The sequence below is a fragment of the Diceros bicornis genome, chromosome 4 (assembly GCF_020826845.1).
Source record: "Diceros bicornis minor isolate mBicDic1 chromosome 4, mDicBic1.mat.cur, whole genome shotgun sequence".
Lineage (NCBI taxonomy): Eukaryota > Metazoa > Chordata > Mammalia > Perissodactyla > Rhinocerotidae > Diceros > Diceros bicornis.
In genome coordinates, this window is record NC_080743.1 from 65,004,559 (window position 1) to 65,024,895 (window position 20,337).

General features: G+C 49.1%; 1 protein-coding gene across 2 annotated transcripts; it reads left to right on the forward strand.

Moving 5' to 3' along the window:
* Nucleotides 1–23: 23 nt before the first annotated feature.
* NCSTN (nicastrin) lies at nt 24–14,522 on the forward strand. Of its 2 annotated transcripts, XM_058539589.1 has the most exons (17): nt 24–156; nt 1,385–1,489; nt 4,769–4,892; nt 5,331–5,452; nt 5,869–6,014; nt 6,984–7,134; nt 7,456–7,565; nt 7,798–7,950; nt 8,614–8,718; nt 8,903–8,980; nt 9,850–10,022; nt 11,479–11,581; nt 11,697–11,792; nt 12,097–12,184; nt 12,459–12,613; nt 12,849–13,061; nt 13,707–14,522. In XM_058539589.1, exons 1-17 carry the CDS (start codon nt 72–74, stop codon nt 13,827–13,829), a joined length of 2,130 nt encoding a protein of 709 aa, XP_058395572.1. In that variant the 5' UTR covers nt 24–71; the 3' UTR covers nt 13,830–14,522. The 2 variants fall into 2 exon arrangements, with proteins under 2 accessions (XP_058395572.1, XP_058395573.1); XM_058539590.1 differs by lacking the exon at nt 24–156 and having other exon boundaries at nt 1,412–1,499.
* The last annotated feature ends 5,815 nt before the right edge of the window (nt 14,523–20,337 follow it).

The following is a 20,337-nucleotide window of genomic DNA, read 5'->3' on the forward strand; positions in this document are numbered from 1 at the left end:
CCAGTGTTGGCCTAGAGAGGCCGCTGCTGGACCAGAGGGGAACCGAGGCTTCCGCTCAGCCGAGAGGCAAGATGGCCACGGCGGGGGGTGGCTCTGTGGCTGACCCGCGAAGTCGAGGTTTTCTTCGCCTTCTGTCTTTCTGCGTCCTACTGGCAGGTGAGGCCTTCCCCGCCCATGAGCTCCAGTGTAAGGAGAACCCTCCGGATCGGCCCAACCGCAAGCGCCGCTGTCTTTCTTCTGGTTTCCGCTGCCCCTCTGTCCCCCCACCCTCTAAATCCGTCTTCTCTTTCGTTCCCACGACAGAAGTTCCCCCTTTGCCTGGACCTGAAGGTCCTTTTTCCCCTGCGGCACGTCATGTCGCCCCATTTCCTCCTCCAGGCCTCTTCCTGGACTTCCAGCCCGACTCTCTCCCCCTTTATCCAGATGCCTCATTGTCCCCGTGGCCCCAGTCAGCCCACCTACAATCAAAACGGACATTATCAGAGTTCAGCTTCACTTCTCAGCGCGTTTAGACTTTCTGAAAGCAGCCTGGTTGTGTGTGTGCGCAGTGTGACTCTTAGGAAAGTAGATTTTCGTTTCTTCGTTTGTTGATTCCACTGTAAACCCGCGTCTCTGTGCTTTGCCTCAGTTTGTCTCGTCAGGCAAGTGAGACAAAGATAGGATATGGGTACTCTTAACTGTTTAGACCATGAAAGAATGATTCAGGGAACTTTAGGCATTTACAATGTGCATAAGTGTTTGCTTACACACATTTATTTTCTGATATATGGCTTTCTAGTTGGTCAAGCCCTAAAATATAAACATGCCTGTTTATAACCCTGACCTACCTTCCCCCAAACTTACATTGTTTTTAAAGATCTCCAAAGGAGAAACTATAGCTGCCCCACACTGTGGGCACACATGGATGACCTACTGATGTTAGAGTAACTGACAGGTGTGTGGTGTAAGGTTTCTCCCAGTTCTCTTCAGACTCCTGGAAAAACGTCTCAGAAAGATTTTTTTATTTTAATCTATGTTCGTAGACTGGCACTCTTTTATTAACTAATTAGTAATATACATACAGGATAGAAAAGCAGAAGTGTGGTCACCCGTGCAACCAAAAGCTAGTACATCTGTGGTTAAATTGCCTTTCCTTTGACAAACCAAATTTTCTGTCTTTTAGCTTCATTGTCAATTGCTCTATGTGGAATTTGTAGTAACCCTCTGAGGCAAACAGCTGAGTGCATTTATCTTTCCAATAATGTGCCCAAGAAGTAAGAAGAATGGACATTAGTCCCATTTTAGAAAGTATGATATACCCAAGCAGTCCAGCGAGCTAATGACATGATAGAGGCTGGTACCAATGTCTCTTGTTTTCTTCTAACACGTTTTATCTTCTGATCAGGTTTGTGTGGGGGAAACTCAGTGGAGAGGAAGATCTACATCCCCTTAAATAAAACAGCTCCCTGTGTTCGTCTGCTCAACGCCACTCATCAGATTGGCTGCCAGTGTGAGTTGAGGTTGGGATTTGTGTTTGTGACTGTTGATGTTTCAGTCGGCCCCAGATATAAAGATCCAAGTCCTGCTTGGGAGTCTGCACACACAAATTAGGCTATGTGGGTTGGAGGTAATAGAGAACCATTTGTCAAACCAGGCAAGATAATAAGAGCTAACATTTAGTGAATGCTGCATATTAAGTGTCTTACACGTGCATGTTATTTAACTCACAACAACCCCATGAAGTAGGTTCTATTATTATCTTCATCTTACAAATGATGAAACTGAGACTTGGAGAAGTTGAGGAACTTCCGAGATCATCCTGACAATAAGTAATGAAGCCAGGATGTGAGCCCTGGTGGTCCAAGTTTTAACCAGCCAGTAGGTTAAGTAGCAAACTATACTGTTTCCTAAGCAGAAAGAAGTCTCGTATTCTGTGGAGTCCAGTCATCATCCGTACTCTGAATGATCTTTTTGGAACCAAGATGGGCTTCTTTAAGGCAGTAAACTATTTGAAGGGAAGGCATTGAGAAAGCCAAATTGTTGCAAGAGGAATTAGTGAAACATTTAGATTTGTCTTTATGCTTTGTAAAGGTGTTCCAAAACAGAGTACCATGACAACATGGTTATAAAACTATAAAAGGGGAAAAAGTTGTGATCTGAAGGCTGAATCCTGGTTCCTCTGCTGCTTAACCCGCTCTCTTCAGATTTTGTTCTTCTGTGGCTAGTTGCTCTGTCAGAATGTAGTTTGCAGGTAAGCAGGAAACTTAGACTCAGCTCTTGGCTGCTTCAGCCTCAAATAGGTCACCTCTGAATTTCAGTTTACTCCTATAAAAATGGTTAGAATATACCTGCACAAAGCTGAAAGTTGAACTGCCTTTAATAGATGTTGATTGATGATGCTGAGTAAGTAGTGTGGTCTCAGCAGTACTGTATGATTGCGTGAAACCTTCCAATTTCGTGGGAAAAAACTGAGGCACTGGGAAGTGAAGGACTCGCTCAAGGTGGCAGTTACTACTTTTCTACGCTTCCTTCCATGAGCTATACTCTATGTTAATTGCCCCGCGTCCCTGTTACAGGAAGTACTGAGAGTAGGCTAACTGGTTCCAAATAAAATTTTTTGTTGGATTTAGTTCTTAAACTGGGTTTGTGAGGAGAAGGGAGCCATGTCCAGTGTGGGCTGAGATCAGACTATTGGTCTTGCTGGAATCCCACTCTCGTGCAAAAGGCTACGACCCTATCCTCCTGGAGCTGGGCTCTAAGATATCCTCTTTGAGAATGAGTCATTCTGCTGCATGTTCTTAGAGCAGCAGCCCTGTGGGAAGCAAAGCAATAGCCTCTAGAGATAAAGCCAAGTGCCAGTACAGAGAAACAAGAGGGGAGGGGCTGGACTCTGGCCACTTCCTCATTAAGATCTTGTTTCCTTTTCAACCTACTTATTTCTAAGTCTTACTTCATCGTATTTGTCCATCCTGAGCAAGCTATACCCTCTTTACTTAGGGTTTCTAACATGATAAAATTAAGGAGAAAAAGACCCAGGTTTGATTTTCTGATTATAATGCTCTGTTTCTATTAGACCCCTTTAAAGTGCCCAAAGGGGGCTATATGTGGGTTTCTTTTCTTTTCTTTTCCTTTCTTTCTTTCCTTTTTTAATCTGTCCGCACAGTCTGAGATGAATAGGGGTGGAAAAGCTTCTCCTCATTGAAGCCCTAGAGAAAGTAAGCAAGTTACTTAAGACTACACAGTTACCAACTGGAATCCAGATTAGAATCCAGATTTTTTCAGTCCAGTGTCATAGCTTGTCTTCCTGTCCTCCTGGAAGCTGAAGTTATATATTTTTTATTTGCCAGACTAGTTTTTCCTTTTCCTGTGTTTTAAATGCTGTGGCAATAACTGTTGTCTTTTGTTTTACTTGGGACTGCCATTGGTAGCTAGATCTTTACTAAAGTTATTCCAGATTCTGATATTTCTCTATATTTTATTATCATCACTATCAACATAAACTTATTAAGTATTTACTATATATAAGACATAGTTCAATGTTTAGGATCTGCTTCCATGTCTAGATTTTACCAGATCCCGTGGGAGAAAAATTCTACTTGGCTGGCAGTCTAAAAGTACTTACGCTTTTTGTCTCATGCAGGTTATAAGTTTTCAGTACCTTGGTTTTAGAGCCATAATTCTCATGCCTGGCTGTGTATAATAAAGAACCACATGTAGCCTGTTTTGAAAATAACACTTACCTGGGCCTCACCTTAAGAGATTTTAATTTAATAAATCTGAGGTAAGGCCCAAGTATCTGTATTTTTTAAAACTCCAGAGTGATATTCTGATACACAGCCAGGGTTGAGAACTACTGCTCTAAAACAGTTTATGAATAACACATCCAATTTTGAGTGGGGATAAGACTCATGGGGAGACCCTAGAATGTCTCTATATGGATCACTGGGGACTTGAGGGGTATTGCTACATAGAACTCAAGTCATTCTGGACTGGAGATCATCCATCCTCTAGTGCAGTGCTTCCCAATCTTTGTCATGTCATGAGACATAGAAAATGTTATTTGTATGGCATCTTGGCACATATAGAAATGGATGATATTTGTAGGGCGTCCTGGGGTAATAGATGAGTCGGCTCTTGGCTGGGGGTGACCAGCTTAGGGTCTTTGGAAACCTAAGTCCCCAGAAATGATGAGAATCAATATCAACACATCTCTCATCCATTCAAGGTCCATAAGTTGGGAAGCTCTGTCTAGAGACCTGAAAATTCTTGATTAACCTTACCTAAAAGTGGCCAAAAGCAAGTCAAGTCATTCCCAAATAAGGCAAAGGAATGGAGATCCAGGGAGGCTTCTGAGGCCAAGGGAATCTACACATATGTTTTCACAAAGGAAGATTCAGTGTGAAAATTCAGCTAGAGATCTAGAGGCTGCCACTTCCTGGAGAAAATATAGGTTTGAAAACTTTGGTGTCTGCTGTTTTGGAATCTTGTATATATGGCTAAATGAGGTTGAGGGAAGAGGGCAAGAAAATGAAGATTACAGAGCCTGTCTGACATTTACTGAACAAGACCTGATGAGTAGACTTCTTGGGCTCTTTTGTCCTCTGTTCCCTCCTAGTAGCCTTCAGATGGAGCCCGGGCGATTCAACTATTCCATTCAAGTCCAGACGTGGCTGCATTAACCCAGATGTTTCGTGACATGTTTGGGGGATAAATGATCTGCAGAATCAGTGAGGCAAGGTCAGAACTGTCAACTGTGGGAGCTTTAATTTGACCCATTCTGTCCTGGCAGCTTCCATTAGTGGGGACACAGGAGTTATCCACGTAGTAGAGAAGGAAGAGGACCTGCAGTGGGTGTTGACTGATGGCCCCAACCCCCCTTACGTGGTTCTGCTGGAGGGCACGCTCTTTACCAGGTAAGAACTGCATGTGCCTGCTGGGAAACTACATCCAGAGAGGGGACGATTGAGTGACTAGTCCTTACACTTGTGAATGAAAACTTCTCTTGGCTGCCCTGGTCTGATCAGGGCACGGTTAGGGGTGATCCTCAGAAGGAAAGATGCGCCATCAAAAGGAATCATCTCAGTGACCTTATAAGTAGAGCTCTAGTGAGTAAGGACCCCAGGAAGGAAGGAGGGGTGCACAGTGTCACTCAGACATAGAGTAGATGAGATTAAGCCCTGAGCTCTGGTTGGGTCCTAGTCTTCATTCAGAAGTTAGAGATTAAAAGGCAAAAAATGAGTCAATAGTTTTGATTCTCCTAATTCCCCATTTGTTTCCATCCTTGGGGGCAGGATATTGGGCTGCCTAATAACCTTCCTATCTTCCTTCTTGGCGTTCCCTCCCTATTCCAGAAGTGTGATGGAGAAGCTGAAGGGGAGAACCAGCCGAATTGCTGGTCTTGCAGTGTCCTTGGCCAAACCCAGACCCGCCTCAGGCTTCTCTCCTAGTGTGCAGTGTCCCAATGATGGATTTGGTAAGACGCCCCCAAGGATCAGGGGAGCCTACTGTCACCCAACGCTCATTGTTGCTTTAGTCTCATGTCTCTGGGTGGGGGGGTACATGTCTGTCTGTGTCTGTGTCTGTGCGTAGTGTGAGCAACTGACTCCTAAACAGAAGATGGTGTTTCTTTGTCTTTGCTGCTCGTCCCTTCCCTCTCCTGCTTCCCCTTCCAGTTACCTTCCATTCTCCCTTTTTGTCACATGCTCAGATCCCTAATCAGCCAGGCTACGGCTCCCTGACACCAGTGTCTATTTTACTGCAGGTGGTGATAGGTTGATGCTTGCTTCTTTGAGTCGTAGTCCCAACCCTATGATATTCTAGCCATCCTCCCTCACCTGATCCCTAAATGCTTGGTGTCCTAAAATCCTGTCCCTGTGTCCTCTCCTTCAGGTATTTATTCCAACTCCTATGGGCCAGAGTTTGCTCACTGCCGTGAAATAAAGTGGAACTCCCTGGGCAATGGCTTGGCTTATGAAGATTTTAGTTTCCCCATCTTTCTTCTTGAAGATGAAAATGAAACCAATGTCATCAAGCAGGTAATGACTCTGCCAGCTCCTAGCAATTCTACTTAGAAAGAGAATTATTTTTTAGGCTCTCCTCCTGTTTGGAGGGAGTCTCATTCTGCTCACCCTCTGAAAGCCAGTTGCTCCAAGAAGAGCCAAGACATTTATTTTCTCAAATTCCCATCTCCCATTTCTCTGCTGCTTGCTTTAAAGGCTTTTAGACTGGAAGAAATGTAAGGGATATTTAATACAAAACAAGGTGTAGAGCCCTAATTAAGTACGTCTAGTATTGGACTGGGAATTGAGAGATTCAGCTAAGTAATTTCTGAAGTTCTTTTTAGCTCTAATATTCTCTGGTTTTAGTCTAGCTTCTTCATTTTGACACACAGAGCATAAGAGATTTGTCCAAAGTTACACGGTGAGTTGGACAGTTGGACAGTTGTCCAAACTGTCTTGAATTTGATTTTTTTTTTTTTAAAGATTTTATTTATTCATTTTTTCCCCCCAAAGCCCCAGTAGATAGTTGTATGTCATAGGTTCACATCCTTCCAGTTGCTGTACGTGGGACTCGGCCTCGGGTTGGTCGGAGAAGTGGTGCCCTGGGGCGCGCCCGGGATCCGAACCCGGGCCGCCAGCATCAGAGCGCGCGCACTTAACCGCTAAGCCACGGAGCCGGCCCTGAATTTGATTTTTGATCTCCAGTTTGGTGCTCTTTACATCAAATCACATTAGGAACAGTGGCTGAAGCTCCACATTGGGCCAGGCCATTTGGTGTTGGGTAATTTCATCTGCCCCAACTAAGTCATTGAGTCTGTGCCCTTGCACACCTCTTGATGAGTTTTTCTCTGTGATCTTATAGATCCTTTGGTTGTACCAGGACAACTCTAGCTCAGGGACAGACGTGGGAGCGGCTTAAGGATGAAGCTGGGCCCTTCTCTTTCTGGGAAGTGTGGGAGGGACTCCGCAGCTAGCTGCCTCAGTGAGGTCCATCTCCCCTTCTAGTGCTATCGTGATCACAACCTGAGTCAGAATGGCTCAGCACCAACCTTCCCACTGTGTGCCATGCAGCTCTTCTCACACATGCATGCTGTCATCAGCACCGTCACCTGCATGCGGCGCAGCTCCATCCAGAGCACCTTCAGCATCAACCCAGGTAGGACAGATCTGAGGCATGCTGGGTATCCTGGGGTGGGGATAATGGGACTAGGCCAGGGGATGTTGGAGAGACCACTGTAGGGAAGGAGTGGGCACAGGCAGGGAGCATTGGGTGGGAAAAGTGGATATGATTCTGAACAATTGAGGCAGAATTGTCCCTGAAGCAGACAGCAGCAGAGAAACTGGCATGGAGCAGTGGAGATAGAGAAAATGACTCACAGGGTCCATTGGGCACTGATCAGAGAAGTCTTCCATGCCTTCTTTATAGCTGCCTTCTCACCTACTCCTGTTGATCTCTCACTGTTTGTGTCCTGCTCAGAAATCGTCTGTGACCCCCTGTCCGACTACAATGTATGGAGCGTGCTTAAGCCTATAAATACATCTGGGACGTTAGAGCCTAATGACAGGGTTGTGGTTGCTGCCAGTCGGGTGAGTGTTGGCCCCTGATCAGGGTGGGCAGGGCTCTCTTAGGCATCAGATTTCAGAGCTGCTATAATGGGGAGCCTCAATTGGAGAGGGATCTGAGCTGTGGGACTCCTGGGTTCTAGCTATTGCCCCAGGACATGAATACTCTCATGGCTGGAACCGGAGAAGGGAACTGGGGCTGGGTCCTAATTTCCATTTTCAAAGTGTACCTCCCTGCCTTTTTTGCCGTACCCAGCTGGACAGTCGTTCCTTTTTCTGGAATGTGGCCCCAGGGGCTGAAAGTGCTGTTGCCTCCTTCGTCACCCAGCTGGCTGCAGCTGAAGCTTTGCAGAAGGCACCCGATGTGACCACCCTGCCCCGCAATGTCATGTTTGTCTTCTTCCAAGGGGTGAGGGCTCTTTAGCTGGGGTGGAATGGCAGGGAAGGAGGTGGATAGTAAAGGTAGGAGTGGCTGTCACTTGGGGAGCATCTTGGCACTCAGCAGAGAGCTTCTAGATGTGTCTATGTGTGTTTCCCTTCGGATTTCCCCATTCTAGGAAGCCTTTGCACTCTGGCCTGAAATTGGTGTACTGCTAACCCCCTCTCTTCCCCACTGATCCCTCTATTTGAGGCATCCTTTTACTTTTATTCTCTGGCCCCATTTACTGCCACCTCCACTGAGGAGCCCTGAGGCTCCTACCTCTTCCCATTGCCACCACAGCTTGGCCCTGGAAAATGGGAACAGCAGCCGTGGCTCAGTCGGCGGAGGTGGGGGAGAGGCAAGAAGCAGGCACATAACAGCTGATGTTCGCCTCGGGCCTTTACCGAGGCTGCTCTCCCCATTTCTGGACTCAAGAAGTCCTGTGACACATACATGTGAGGGATAGTCACAGCTGAGAGGCGGGGTAGGGAGGAGGGAAAGTCACGTGACTGTGTAAGCTGGCCAGCAGTTGAGATGACATGAGGCAGTAGCCTTCGTGCCTAGAGCTTTGATGATCTGGCCTCAAGGAACTGAGGCTGTTGTAACCCTTTGGAATCCTTGTTCCCTTTCCCACCCATCTCTACCCCTCAGGAGACTTTTGACTACATTGGCAGCTCAAGAATGGTCTATGATATGGAGAAGGGCAAGTTTCCTGTGCAGTTGGAGAACATTGACTCATTCGTGGAGCTGGGACAGGTGTGTAGCTTGTGTCCTCCACCCCTTCCTTCCTACTTAGAGCTTCCTCCCCTGTTCCGTTGTCCTCACTGCAGGTACCATCACCTCTTGCCTTGACTTCTCTCCCCATCCCACTTCTTTCTCCCAGGTATGGGCCAGAATGAGAGACTGATTATAAGTGTTAACTTCTTCATCCTCCCCCCAGGTGGCCTTAAGAAATTCACAAGCGCTTTGGATGCACACAGACCCCATGTCTCAGAAAAATGAGCCTGTACGGAAACAGGTAATCTGAGCATCTCTCCTCCTCACTTCTTGTTTTACCAGCTCAGAATATGGGAACCCCTGTCCCCGGCCCTATCCTCGCCAGCACCCAGAGCCTGTGAGACAGGACCTTAGGTTGGGTGTTGGCTGAAGGATGAACACCACAGCTGTTACAGCTCCCCGGGAAGAACCATGAACTCAGCTCATATTATTGCCTCCCTGGGGTAGGTAACTGATCATTTGGTGCCTAGCGAACTATGGCTACCCAGTAAGGGCAAAGGTGTAACTAGCTCCTTTCTCTCCCTGCTGCCCCATGGATCCTGTTTTCTGGCCTGCCCTGCCCAGTTCCTGACTGTGTCAGACTCCCTACCCAAATTGTCCTCCACTTTCCCCACTTGTTCAAGACCCTGCCTCCCCTTCAAGGTCCAGCTTTAGGCCTCTTTTTTCCATGCAGGCCTCTCTTCCTGCCACTCCAGCTTCAGTGTCATCCCTGCTCTGGACTCCTGTAACACTTTCAGAATGGATTACCTGGGTGGCATTCAGCATAGTTTTGTATAATTATTTGCCCCTCCAATTCTGCACAACAAATAAGTGAAGCATCTACTGAGGATAAGACAGAGTCCTGAGGACAGTGGGGTTTGCCTATAAATACAAAAAGACACAGGCCTCTTCTTTCTTTGTGCCCTAATTTCCTACTTTAAAAAGTATGGTAGGAGCTGCAGGAAATTCAGAGAGCCTTGATCCCAAAAGGATTGAGGAATTTAGATCTAGGAGGGCTTAGGGCAGCTCCCCAAGCAGTGGACTTGAAGTAGAGGGCATTTCAGGCCTAAAAGAGACCTCTTGCTTCCCATTCCCCAGCCTCCCGTCAGTTAATCCCCCTCCTCCCCCCAGGTGGAGGACCTCCTGGCCACACTGGAGAAGAGTGGTGCTGGCATTTCTACTGTAGTCCTCAAGAGGCTGAATCATTCCCAGCCTCTCCCACCATCTTCTCTGCAGCGATTTCTTCGAGCTCGAAACATCTCTGGCGTTGTTCTTGCTGACCACTTTACTGTCTTCCATAACCAGTAAGAGTCACCCAGCCTGCATCCTCTTCATTCTTGAAGAGAGTCTATTCTGCAGTCTGGGGTGCATAGAGAGAAATGTCTTCTGTGTCAAGAAGGATCACCGCTCTCCCCTCTCCCCGCACCACCCTCTCCAAAACCTCGGGTCAATTTGTGTTCTTTGCTCAGTGGCCTATTCAGATCTAACCTGGTCCCCTCATTTGACTTGATGTTCATCTTAGAAAACTGTCCTCACCCTTAGCACTTCCCTATCACAATCATCCTCGCTTGTGGTCCCACCTCTCCCAGGCTCTCCAGGGGCCCGAGTTCCCTAGGGCTGCCAGCAGAGGGCATCATCTCAAACAAGAGTGAATGATGATGGGGTTTCTTTGGCTGGAGGACAGAGAGCTGTCCCCGTCTGGGGCCTGCCCAAGGGTGCTACAGATGATACTTATAATCTGTGGAATGTAGCGTGTTGTCGCCATGTGGTAAGTGCATGTGGTTCAATGTGGGGGTAAAAGTGTCCCCTACAGCTGAGGGGGCTCCAGAGATAAGGGGTGAGGCCCTGTTAATCACCTCTTTCCAGGTCCTGGGCACCCCTAAATCACCCCTAATTGAACTCTGGGTTAACAGGGACTTTTTACTCAGGCTGGATTGCTAAACCCCCAGCCTCCCTTCTCCTCTTCCAAATGAGTCTCTGAGTAAAAACACTTTAGCTCTGGTTCTCTGACCCCAGCCAACTAGCACCTTCTCATTTATTTAGGGCAGTGACAGTTCTAGTACATAGGGTCAGCTCTCTTCTCCATATCTATCCTCCGCATCACTTTGGGGTGGGGGATGATTTGTCATTTGAACACCTTTAGACTGGATTGTGTGGTTGACTTGATTCTGTGTGGGGCAGGCATTTATTGATGGTAAAGGCTGAGAGCTCTCTCCTCTTAGCCACTCTTCTGAGACCCATCTCCTTGGGGCTCCCCAAGGAGCATCAGGATGGTTGGACCTGGTGTAGTATTGTATGTCTGAACAGACCTGCTAATCCCACTCTACTCCCAGCCGCCCTCAGTGGAAATGTTCACTGGAGAGTCATACAATTGCTCTGATAATGTGTGACAGACAAGATTCTCTGAAAGTCTTCTTAGCCATCCTATTATGTGTCCAGCCCAAACGATATACGATATAGAAGTGTCTCTCATATTTAAAGATCTCCCAGGAAGGAGGGATTCCTGCCTCTGATCTCATTTACCTCTTCTACCTTCTCTGTTAGAAAACTCTTTGTGTTTAACCAGCCACTCTCACTCTCATGCCTATCTCCCCATTCTCCATACCTTCTTCAATATGGGATCCTAATTTTCTCTCTTCCTTTCCCCCTGGATGATGAAAAATGAGGTACCAAGTTCCTGCATAAGGGACATTTTGAGGGAGGAGAGGGGCAGGGCACTGGCTGAGTGTAGCCACGGCTCATGCCGGCTTTTTCCGGCAGCTATTACCAGAGCATTTATGACACTGCCGAGAACATTAATGTGAGCTACCCTGAATCGCAGAGCCCTGAAGAGGACCTGAACTTTGTGACAGACACTGCCAAGGTAGTGCTGACCTGGGCTGGGTGGGAGCATGGGGAACACAGTGAAGATGGTTAGAGTGTTAGTGTTTGAGATTGGAAGAGGTGGGCCATTCAGCCCCCCTCCCCTCCTACCACAGGCCCTTGCAGATGTGGCCACGGTGCTGGGACGTGCACTGTACCAGCTTGCAGGAGGAACCAACTTCAGCGATGCCATTCAGGCTGATCCCCAAACAGTAAGAGCAAATGGGCCCTGGCTCCTTTCTGTCTGCTTACACATAGGCTGCCCCATCCTTGCTCTCCCTTGCCTGGTCCCCCAAACCTTGGAATTCAGCATGTCTGTACATGCCACTGAGGACACCTGATCCCCCAGAGAGCTCTCTGGTGGGCCTCATCTGCATCCTTGTGAGCCAGCCACCGTCTCCCCAACCTCAGAGTCTATCTGGCCAGTCTGGTTCCTACCCCACAACTGGATCTCCACTAATAACTCTTCCCTTTGCTCCAAATTAAGGTTCTCTCTTCTCACTATCCCAATGCTAGGTTACCCGCCTGCTCTATGGGTTCCTGGTTAGAGCCAACAACTCATGGTTCCAGTCTATCCTCAGGCAGGACTTAAGGTCCTACTTGGGTAAGTACCTGGTGTGGGAATGGGACCCTTAGCCAAATAAAGGGATAGAGAAAAAGTCATCATTTTGGTTTAATCCTTTTTTTTTTTTTTTTTTACTTTTTCCTCTATTTTCTTTTCCCCCATTTTCCTTTCTTTCTACTGATATTTGTTGTGTACTTTTCTCTTAACCTTTTCTTCTCTGGCTCCTGCCAATCTTGGGCTCTTCCTGTCTTTGCCCATCTGCACCGCACCTGCCACCCCCCAAACCCTCCCTTCTTTTGTGGTCTCCAATCAGGTGATGGGCCTCTTCAGCATTACATCGCTGTCTCCAGCCCCACCAACACCACTTATGTTGTACAGTACGCCTTGGCAAATTTGACTGGCAAGGTGATCAACCTTACCCGAGAGCAGTGCCAGGATCCAAGTAAAGTCCCCAGTGAAAACAAGGACGTGAGTGGTAGTGGGTGTCGGAGGTGCCCTGAGGGCCCCTTTCCCTAGGAAAAGTTTGAGGGTCTCCTAGGTCCAACTGGACCCAAGGGATTGGGCTGGGGTGGAGGGATGCAGCCCTTTGAACTTGAGTGTTGAAGAGGCAGTAGCCTGGGTGAAAACAGACCATCTACAGGGTAGAGGGAATGAGTGAGAGAGGTCACCTCAGCTCTGTGCGGTGGCCTGTCTTCCTGTGCAGCTGTATGAGTACGCGTGGGTTCAGGGCCCTTTGAATTCCAACGAGACGGACCGGCTTCCCCGGTGTGTACGTTCCACGGCACGGCTGGCCAGGGCCTTGTCCCCTGCCTTCGAACTGAGGCAGTGGGGCTCTACTGAATACTCCACATGGACTGAGAGCCGCTGGAAAGACATCCGCGCCCGGATATTTCTGATAGCCAGCAAAGAGCTTGAGGTGAGACGGGCAGAGGGGAGGTGGCAGATTTGTCTGACCTCTTTCTATTGCATCTTGTCTTGTACCCACTTCCATCTCGCATTTGCCCCAGATTCACCACAAAAACCTACTCCAAATCTGTCCCTTGTCAGCTAGCATGCCCCTTAGGAAGTTTGAGTATGTGTTCTTTCTGGAGATATGCTCCCAGGGAGACCTGAGAAATACTCCTTACCCCATGAACCCTCGGTAGCCCTTGCACAGCTCACTCCTATCCAGCATTCCCACCTGGCATAGCTGGGATGAGTCAGTCTAACATTTATTGAGCACCTGTCACAAGTAAGTCATTAATGTAATTGCCATGGGAGAATCAAAGTCATAGGTCTTAACTTCAAGATGTGTAAAATCTTGAAGTAATAAGTAAAATAAGTAATTAAGTAAAATAAGTAATACAAGGTGGAAGCAAGAACAGAAATACTTTACTTCTCTTCTCAAATGGGGAGACTGGGTCTCCAGACTGGGGTGATGTTGCCTATGGTTGTTCAGTACTTGGTGCTTGGAGCCAGCTCCAAAATTCCAGTGTCCTGGCTCCCAGCCCCAAACAATTATCCAAGACTGCAGTGAGTTCTGAGAGCACCTTTCTCCTTTCCTGCCCTCCTCCTCCTGCAGTTTATCACCCTGATGGTGGGCTTCGGCATCCTTGTCTTGTCTCTCATCGTCACCTACTGCATCAATGCCAAAGCCGAGGTCCTTTTCATTGCTCCCCGGGAGCCAGGAACTGTGTCTTACTGAAGAGGACCCCAGCTTTTCCTGCCGGCTCTGCAGTTCACTTCCTAGATCATTTGTCCCACTGGGACATAAACCACTAGTTTGTCACTGGAACCTCCGTGGGCCTGGCTCAGACTGGGGTTAACATAAAGAAGTGGAACTGCCCAAAAGAGACAGAGATAACAGGTCACCGCCCTCCCCAGTTCCCCCTTCCTGTCTGCCCTTCCCCATTTTTTCTTCCTCACCCCTGCTGGATTCTGGGATGACAAATAGAGGCTTCTTGCTCCTGTTTGACTCCTAGCTACCCACCCTAGCTTACCCTTCTTCAGGATCCTCTTTACTCTTTCCCTCCTGCCCTGTACCTCCCTCCACTCCCTACCCTGCACCCCCTGTCCGCAACCACCTTCCTGACCAGGGAGAAGGACATGAAGGGTTGAATGCCAGGAACAAACTACAAGGAAGCCCTGAAGGGGACAGGGACGATCTGTGGGCTGAGCCTACTGTCTCCCTCCCGCTGTCCTGTCTCCAGGCCCTTAGGTGGCACATCAGGGTGGGTGTGCTGCTGAGTGGGTATCCCACTTCCGGCCCACAGTGCTCCGTTGTAATTTTTATTAAGCTGTAAAATCTATTTTTGTTGTTTTCTTTTTTCCTTTTTGTGTGTGTGTAAATATATAAATAACGAGTTTCATTAAAATAAACTGTCCCACATGACCTGTACCATTCCCTGTTTTTCTTCTTGGGGCCCCTTGTTCGGTGACCCTGGGCTGAAAGTCATGAAATTGTTACCTCACGTGCTCTCTCTTTGGTCTCCAGAGGGCCCGAGGCGTAAGGCTCTGTCAAAAACAGTTGAAGTCCTGAAAGTAGGACTCCTTGTGGAGCCTGGGAGCCCTGGTTTCCCTCTCATAATAAGGATGTTAACATAGATTCTTCCCACTTTGTATTCGACAGACATTTCTTTATTCACTCTGAGACACCGGCTATGTACAGAGATGAAGCCCTGACCCTTGAGTAGCTCACAGGTGGGATGAGCGGAGAAACAGATAGACTCACAACTAGGTGTGATCCTGTGTAATAAAGGGAGTAATTGCAGTATGTCCAGAGTGCTCTGGTAGCACACCGAGGGATTCAGGGCAGTGAGGGTGGCATTTAGAAAGTGCACAGAGGAGGAGGCATTTGAGTTGCGAGTTAGAGTTCCCCAGGTGTGGGAACGCAGAGCCAAGAAAAGGCACGGGTCACCTTTGGAAACCGTAGGTTATTCAGTGTGCCTGAGCCATGAAGATGAGCGGGAGATGAGGCTGGGGCCAGGTCACAAAGGCCTTCAGATGGCATGCTAAGGAGTTTGGGCTTTCTGTTGATGGTGGGCATTTTGTAGACAAAACAACAGTGGTTTTGGACTCTTTTCCAAAGAGAACCTTGGCTCTTTGGAAATGCTCTAATTCCCTGGGTCTTCACAGAGACAAAATTCTGGAGGATAGCAGCACTGGTAAGTGATAGTGGGCAGTGGCTGTGTGAGCTGAGGGGAAAGAGAACCAGCAGGAGTGTTGCTGAAGCCAGCTTTCTCCCCTCACTGCTGGCCAAGAGGCTGTCTCCCACATGCCTGAAGACAGCAGAGATGGGAAAAGCACTGGCCATTTTCAGAGTCCCAAGCACTCCTCTTAGCTTCCTGATTGGGCTATTTACCTTTTTGAATCCTGCTGAGAGGAGGTGATTTTTCTCTAGGTTTCTCTCCAAGTTCCCTCAGGGGTTTGGGGTTCTGGGATATGGAAATGTACCCCGCTGCTTCCCCCCACTGCACCCCTCCCAATTTGAGCTGGAGAAGCTGTGTGCTGTGCTGGCGGGAGTTGAGCACAGCTGCCACCATCGTCTGGGCTGACTCCACGCCTCCCTCGGCCAACAGGTCTCCCAGCGGACAGAGCAGTAAGCTCCCTCATCCTGCTGGCAGCTTTGGGAAGCAGGGAAGTGGCTGGGAACCAGTGAGGGGGCTGAACAGGGAGGTAAGGGTTGGGCAGAAACAAGACGACAGGGTGGGCAAGAAAGAAAGGTACAAGATGTGAGGCTTTCCATACCCCAGTCTCCTCTGCCTAGGAAAGAATCCTCAACACAAGCTTGTTTTCTGCCTTCCATGCTTCCTCTACTACACAACCCCCCAAAAATTACAAAACCAAAAAAACGGCTCATTCCATGGCGCTTGGGGAGGTGAGGCTCCATGGAAGGGGCACAGACCCCCAAATGACCCATGGGGGCCCCCTTTCTGAGACCATAGTCTGGCTCCTCACCAGGTACCTCCTGTGCCCTGGAGATCGCATGGGACTGGCTGGCAGCATCTTAAGGCCACAAACTTGACCTCCTTAGCCTCCCTCTTCCTGCTTGCTCTAGGCCTTGCTCATCCCTGTGCCTTCTCAAATTTGTCATTTTCCAGCCCCTCCCATTCCCATAGGGCTTTCCTCCCTCCCTACTCCTACCCATTGCTAATGCACACCTTACCTTCTCTTCCACCCAACCCATGCAGAAAGTTGAATAACTGACTATTCTTCCCTGACCCAGCCTGTCTCTACCTCTTGTGACACCTCATCCCTCAGGATGGAAGTCTTTCCTATCAGTTGGTGTCTCTTCCCCAGCTTCTCTGAATGAAGACTTTACTCTTTTCTGTTCCCTCATCTGAGTCACTGTTCCCAAAGTCACATCCTGGGAGGAGATATTTTCATCCAGAGTCTGATGTTCAGTACCAAGATCCCACCTTATTCAGTAGGACTTTGTTTCTTCAAGGGACCATATAATAAGACCTTAGAAATTATGTGTGTGGTCTAATTCATTTGCTAGATGGAACAGTAGCCCAGAGGAGTGATGTGGCTTGCCCAAGGTCACACAGCAAATTAGAGCAGAGATGAGAACATTTCTTCTATCTGCACTGGCAGCCACAGCAGTAATAAACATTTATTGAGCGTGGCTATGGGCAAGGCACTCTGTCCTGGCATCATAAAAGGGTATGAGATGTGGCGCCTTCCCTTAGAGACTTAGGATCCAGAGTCTAGATGGTAGGACGGGACACGACACAAGATAAATAACCAGGCAGGGCAGCATATGCTCCATGTAAAATCAGTGCTATAAACAGCTTCCACCCGAGTTCAGAGGATGGAGTGTTTGCTTTGGGCGGGGCCCATAATGAGGGTTTCACCTTGTGGGAAGAGCTCAGGACGAGATTTTCTAGCGTGCCATGAATGCTCTGTGTGACTTTGGAAAGGGCATTCCCTGTCTCTGGGCCCCAGTGTTCTCATCTGTGCACTGTGGAGTCAGTCAAGGGGCTGCTCTCTGAGGTCCCCGCGCCCTGGCTCTTGACAGTTGAGTTCTGTATAGCCTCCCTTCCCTTCTCCCTTCCATCTAAACTCCTCAGGGCAGGGGGTGGGTTTGAAGGGTTCATCAGTCCACGAACTTTCTAAGGTGGTTAGAAAGTTCTCCCGCTGGAGAGCGAGGCCTGAGGGGCACTTACTGTCCTCTAACCCAGGCACAGTAGGAATTTGGGGAGATCGTAGCATAAAGTGGTAGAAAAGAGACCCTAAAACTCAGCCTCCCATCCTCAAAAAAACCTTGACAGGAATTGCTGAAGTTGAGCTTGGGAAGCAGAGACCCTTGGAAGGTCAGGGTCCGAATGGGCTTCAGGTCAGATTTTTATTCCTTCTTGAGTCCACACACAGAAGGTAGAGGGGCTCCCACACCCCTGTCGTGGAGAAGAGTGGCTGTGGCCCCTGTCCCAACCAGGGAAGACATGGAGCAGGAGTGGAGGGGGCATCTCAGGAGGCCTGGGGAGATGATGCAACTGTGAGTAAATGTTACCAACCTCTGTCTCAGGCTGGCTGGCTGCTCAGGGGCTGGGGGCTAGGACCCGAGAGTCCCCACTCTCAACCGAGGAGGAATTAGAGAAACTGGAGGGAGAAAGAAAAACTGAGATGAAAAAGGGTGTCTGGAAAAAAATAATAAACTAGTGAAAGGAAACTGGGAAGTAGGGAAGCCTAGCAGGGCTGAAGGAGGAAAGGGAGGCCGGAGTGCTGCAAGGGAATCGAGCCTGAGGGGAGAAAGGCCAGGCAGGCGTGGCCGGGAGGGGAGTGGGCCCAGAGCTGGTGGTGACAGATGGGTGGACACAAAGAGGAGAGCTGTGGGGAAGACAGATGGATGGGGGAGGGAAGAGAAGAGGTGGGGGGGTGCAGTGGTCGTAATGAGATTGGAGAAGGGCTCTGAGCTGGGGAGAGGTGAGTGGTGAGGAAGGAAGAAAGGGGAGGCTGCCTTAGGAGACAAAGACGACCAGGCCTAGGGGGCCAGGGGCGAGAGAGGGCTCAGGGGCCGGGTGCTGGAAAGGGGGGCTTCCAGCCAGGCTGGCAGCAGAGAGAGTGACAGATTGTGTAGTTAGCCAGAGTGGAGACCCGCTGTCACCTTCAAGAGGCACAGAGAGGTGGAGACAGAGAAAGACAGACTGACAGAGACCGTATGGAAGCAGGCAAGGAGAGAACCTCAAAGATGGAAGAAGCCCCAAGACGTACTGCTGCTTCCCAGGAACACAGCAGCTCCTGCCCAGCCTCCTCCTGCCTGCCTTCCTCCTGTGACCCTGAACACGGCCAGTCTCTTACCAGATAACACCCCTGCCACAGGCCACTCTCTGGGAAGGGTCAGGCAGTGTGGCACAGCGAGGGTTAACGCCGTCTGCTCTCCCTGCCAGCCGCTTGCCTAGTTGGGTCCCCAGGGCTCCCCACATATGTCACCCCCTCTCCTGCCAAACCCACTGCTTCCCAGCTCCTCCAGGCCCTCCCCCCACCCTCAAGGACTAGGCCCCCACCCCTCTGTCTTCCCAACACACCAACCTCCCTCCTCCAACAAACTACCTCAAATGCTATGTGGAGATGAAAAGACACTGTAACAGTCTGAAAAAGAGAATGCCTATTAAATGCAAAATAACAATAAACCATAGCACCATACTCATCCCCAGGCTCTGCTCCTCCTGCCCTCCTTACAGCAAAGAGCCCACAACTCATGAGGTTCTCCTTCCCCCTTGGTGCCTGGGTCTGCTGACAACCTGAGCTGACCTGAGAGTTCTCCCCAGCCTCCCTCAATCGTAATGCCTCATTTCCACATGTGTATGAAACTTCTTGCCACCTTTAAATCACCGTGCACAAATGTAAGGTTTGGGGTGAGCACTTTTCAGTTTACCTAGCACTTTCCCACACATTGTGTGGCAAGAGCCCCATGAAGAAGGCAACACTATCCCCATTTCACAGATGACAAAACACACTCAGTCAAGGTTAAGCGACTTGTCCAAGGTCACCAGGACTTGTCCCGGGTCTCCTGGCCCTGAATTCAGTGAAATTAGTAGTTCTTTCCACCACTCCATGCTTTTAGCTCCTCTTTATCACACGCTTATGGTCTTTTTAGTTACTCCACTGAGGAGACAAACTGAATCCCTGAGGGAAGACTGGGGCTTGGGGCCCAGAGTCCAGGATCCTGGGACGACAGATGCAGAGGAGAAGGTGGTGGTCTCCAGAGCACTCTCTCACCTCCCTGTACGATCAGACCTCAGCTTGCACTGGGGACAGCTTGGGCTGGGTGCTTCAAGGACAGAGGTTGCAGGGCTGAAGGGTCTGAACTAAACAGCCTGAAACGATTCCTCCTGAGGCTGGCAACAGGAATTCGGTTCCTCCCTCCCTTCACTCAGTGGCCCCCACAGTTCCCTCCTGCTTCTAGGGTCTCTCTAGGTTCTGCTTGTTTTCCTCAGTCTCACCCTTGGAATCCAGGCCTCCCCTTTTCAGTAACAGTCCCTCATCTCTATAGTTCTGTTTCTCGTGTCTCCCCACCTCGTCTCCTGTATGGTATTTTTGTGTTTCCTCACAACTGTCTGCACTCTGCCTCCTCCATGTCTATGCCTCCAGCCTGTCTTGGGGCCTCCCTCAGGACTCTCTCCCAGGATCAGTATCTGTCCATGCCTGAATAGCTGTGTCTCCCCATATCTTCATTTTGCCTAGGTCTGTATCCCCCTAATGATCTCTTCCTCTTTTCAAGTCTCACCCCATGTCCCCCCCTCAACCCTGGCCCCATATCTTGCAGCTCTGAGCTTCCACAAAGCCTTGGTAACCTGGCAATTCTGCTCCCACCCTCTCTTTTTTATCTCTCTGTCTCCCTATGTCTCCATCTCCCCGTGACGTGTCTTCCCCTTTCTCTGTATCTTCCCCATGTTTGCTACCCAGTGACTGTTTTCTCATCCTTTTTCTCTCTCTCTGGGTCTCTATCTCCCCATGTCTCCCCCTTCACTTCCTCTCCATCTCCCATTCATTCTGTGTCTCTCTCTCCCCCATGGCACTTTCTCCTGAGTCTCTTGGTCTCCCAATTTCTTGGATGGGGTGGAAGGCAGGAGGGTGAGGGAGGTAGAATTGTTGTTGCTGGGGGCTCATTAGGTGGAGATTGGTTTTTAATCAGCACCATGGCAATGATGATGCAAGAACTGAGATGCCACCTGATCCCATGCCCCCCCAACCCTCCTCCCCAAGCCTCC

Bases quoted from the DNA above. Each gene is read 5' to 3' on its own strand.
- NCSTN (XM_058539589.1), top strand. From the start codon at position 72: ATGGCCACGGCGGGGGGTGGCTCTGTGGCTGACCCGCGAAGTCGAGGT. The intron at 4,893-5,330 runs GTAAGAACTGCA...TCCCTATTCCAG, and splicing joins GAGGGCACGCTCTTTACCAG to AAGTGTGATGGAGAAGCTGA. The intron at 7,135-7,455 runs GTAGGACAGATC...TGTCCTGCTCAG, and splicing joins CACCTTCAGCATCAACCCAG to AAATCGTCTGTGACCCCCTG.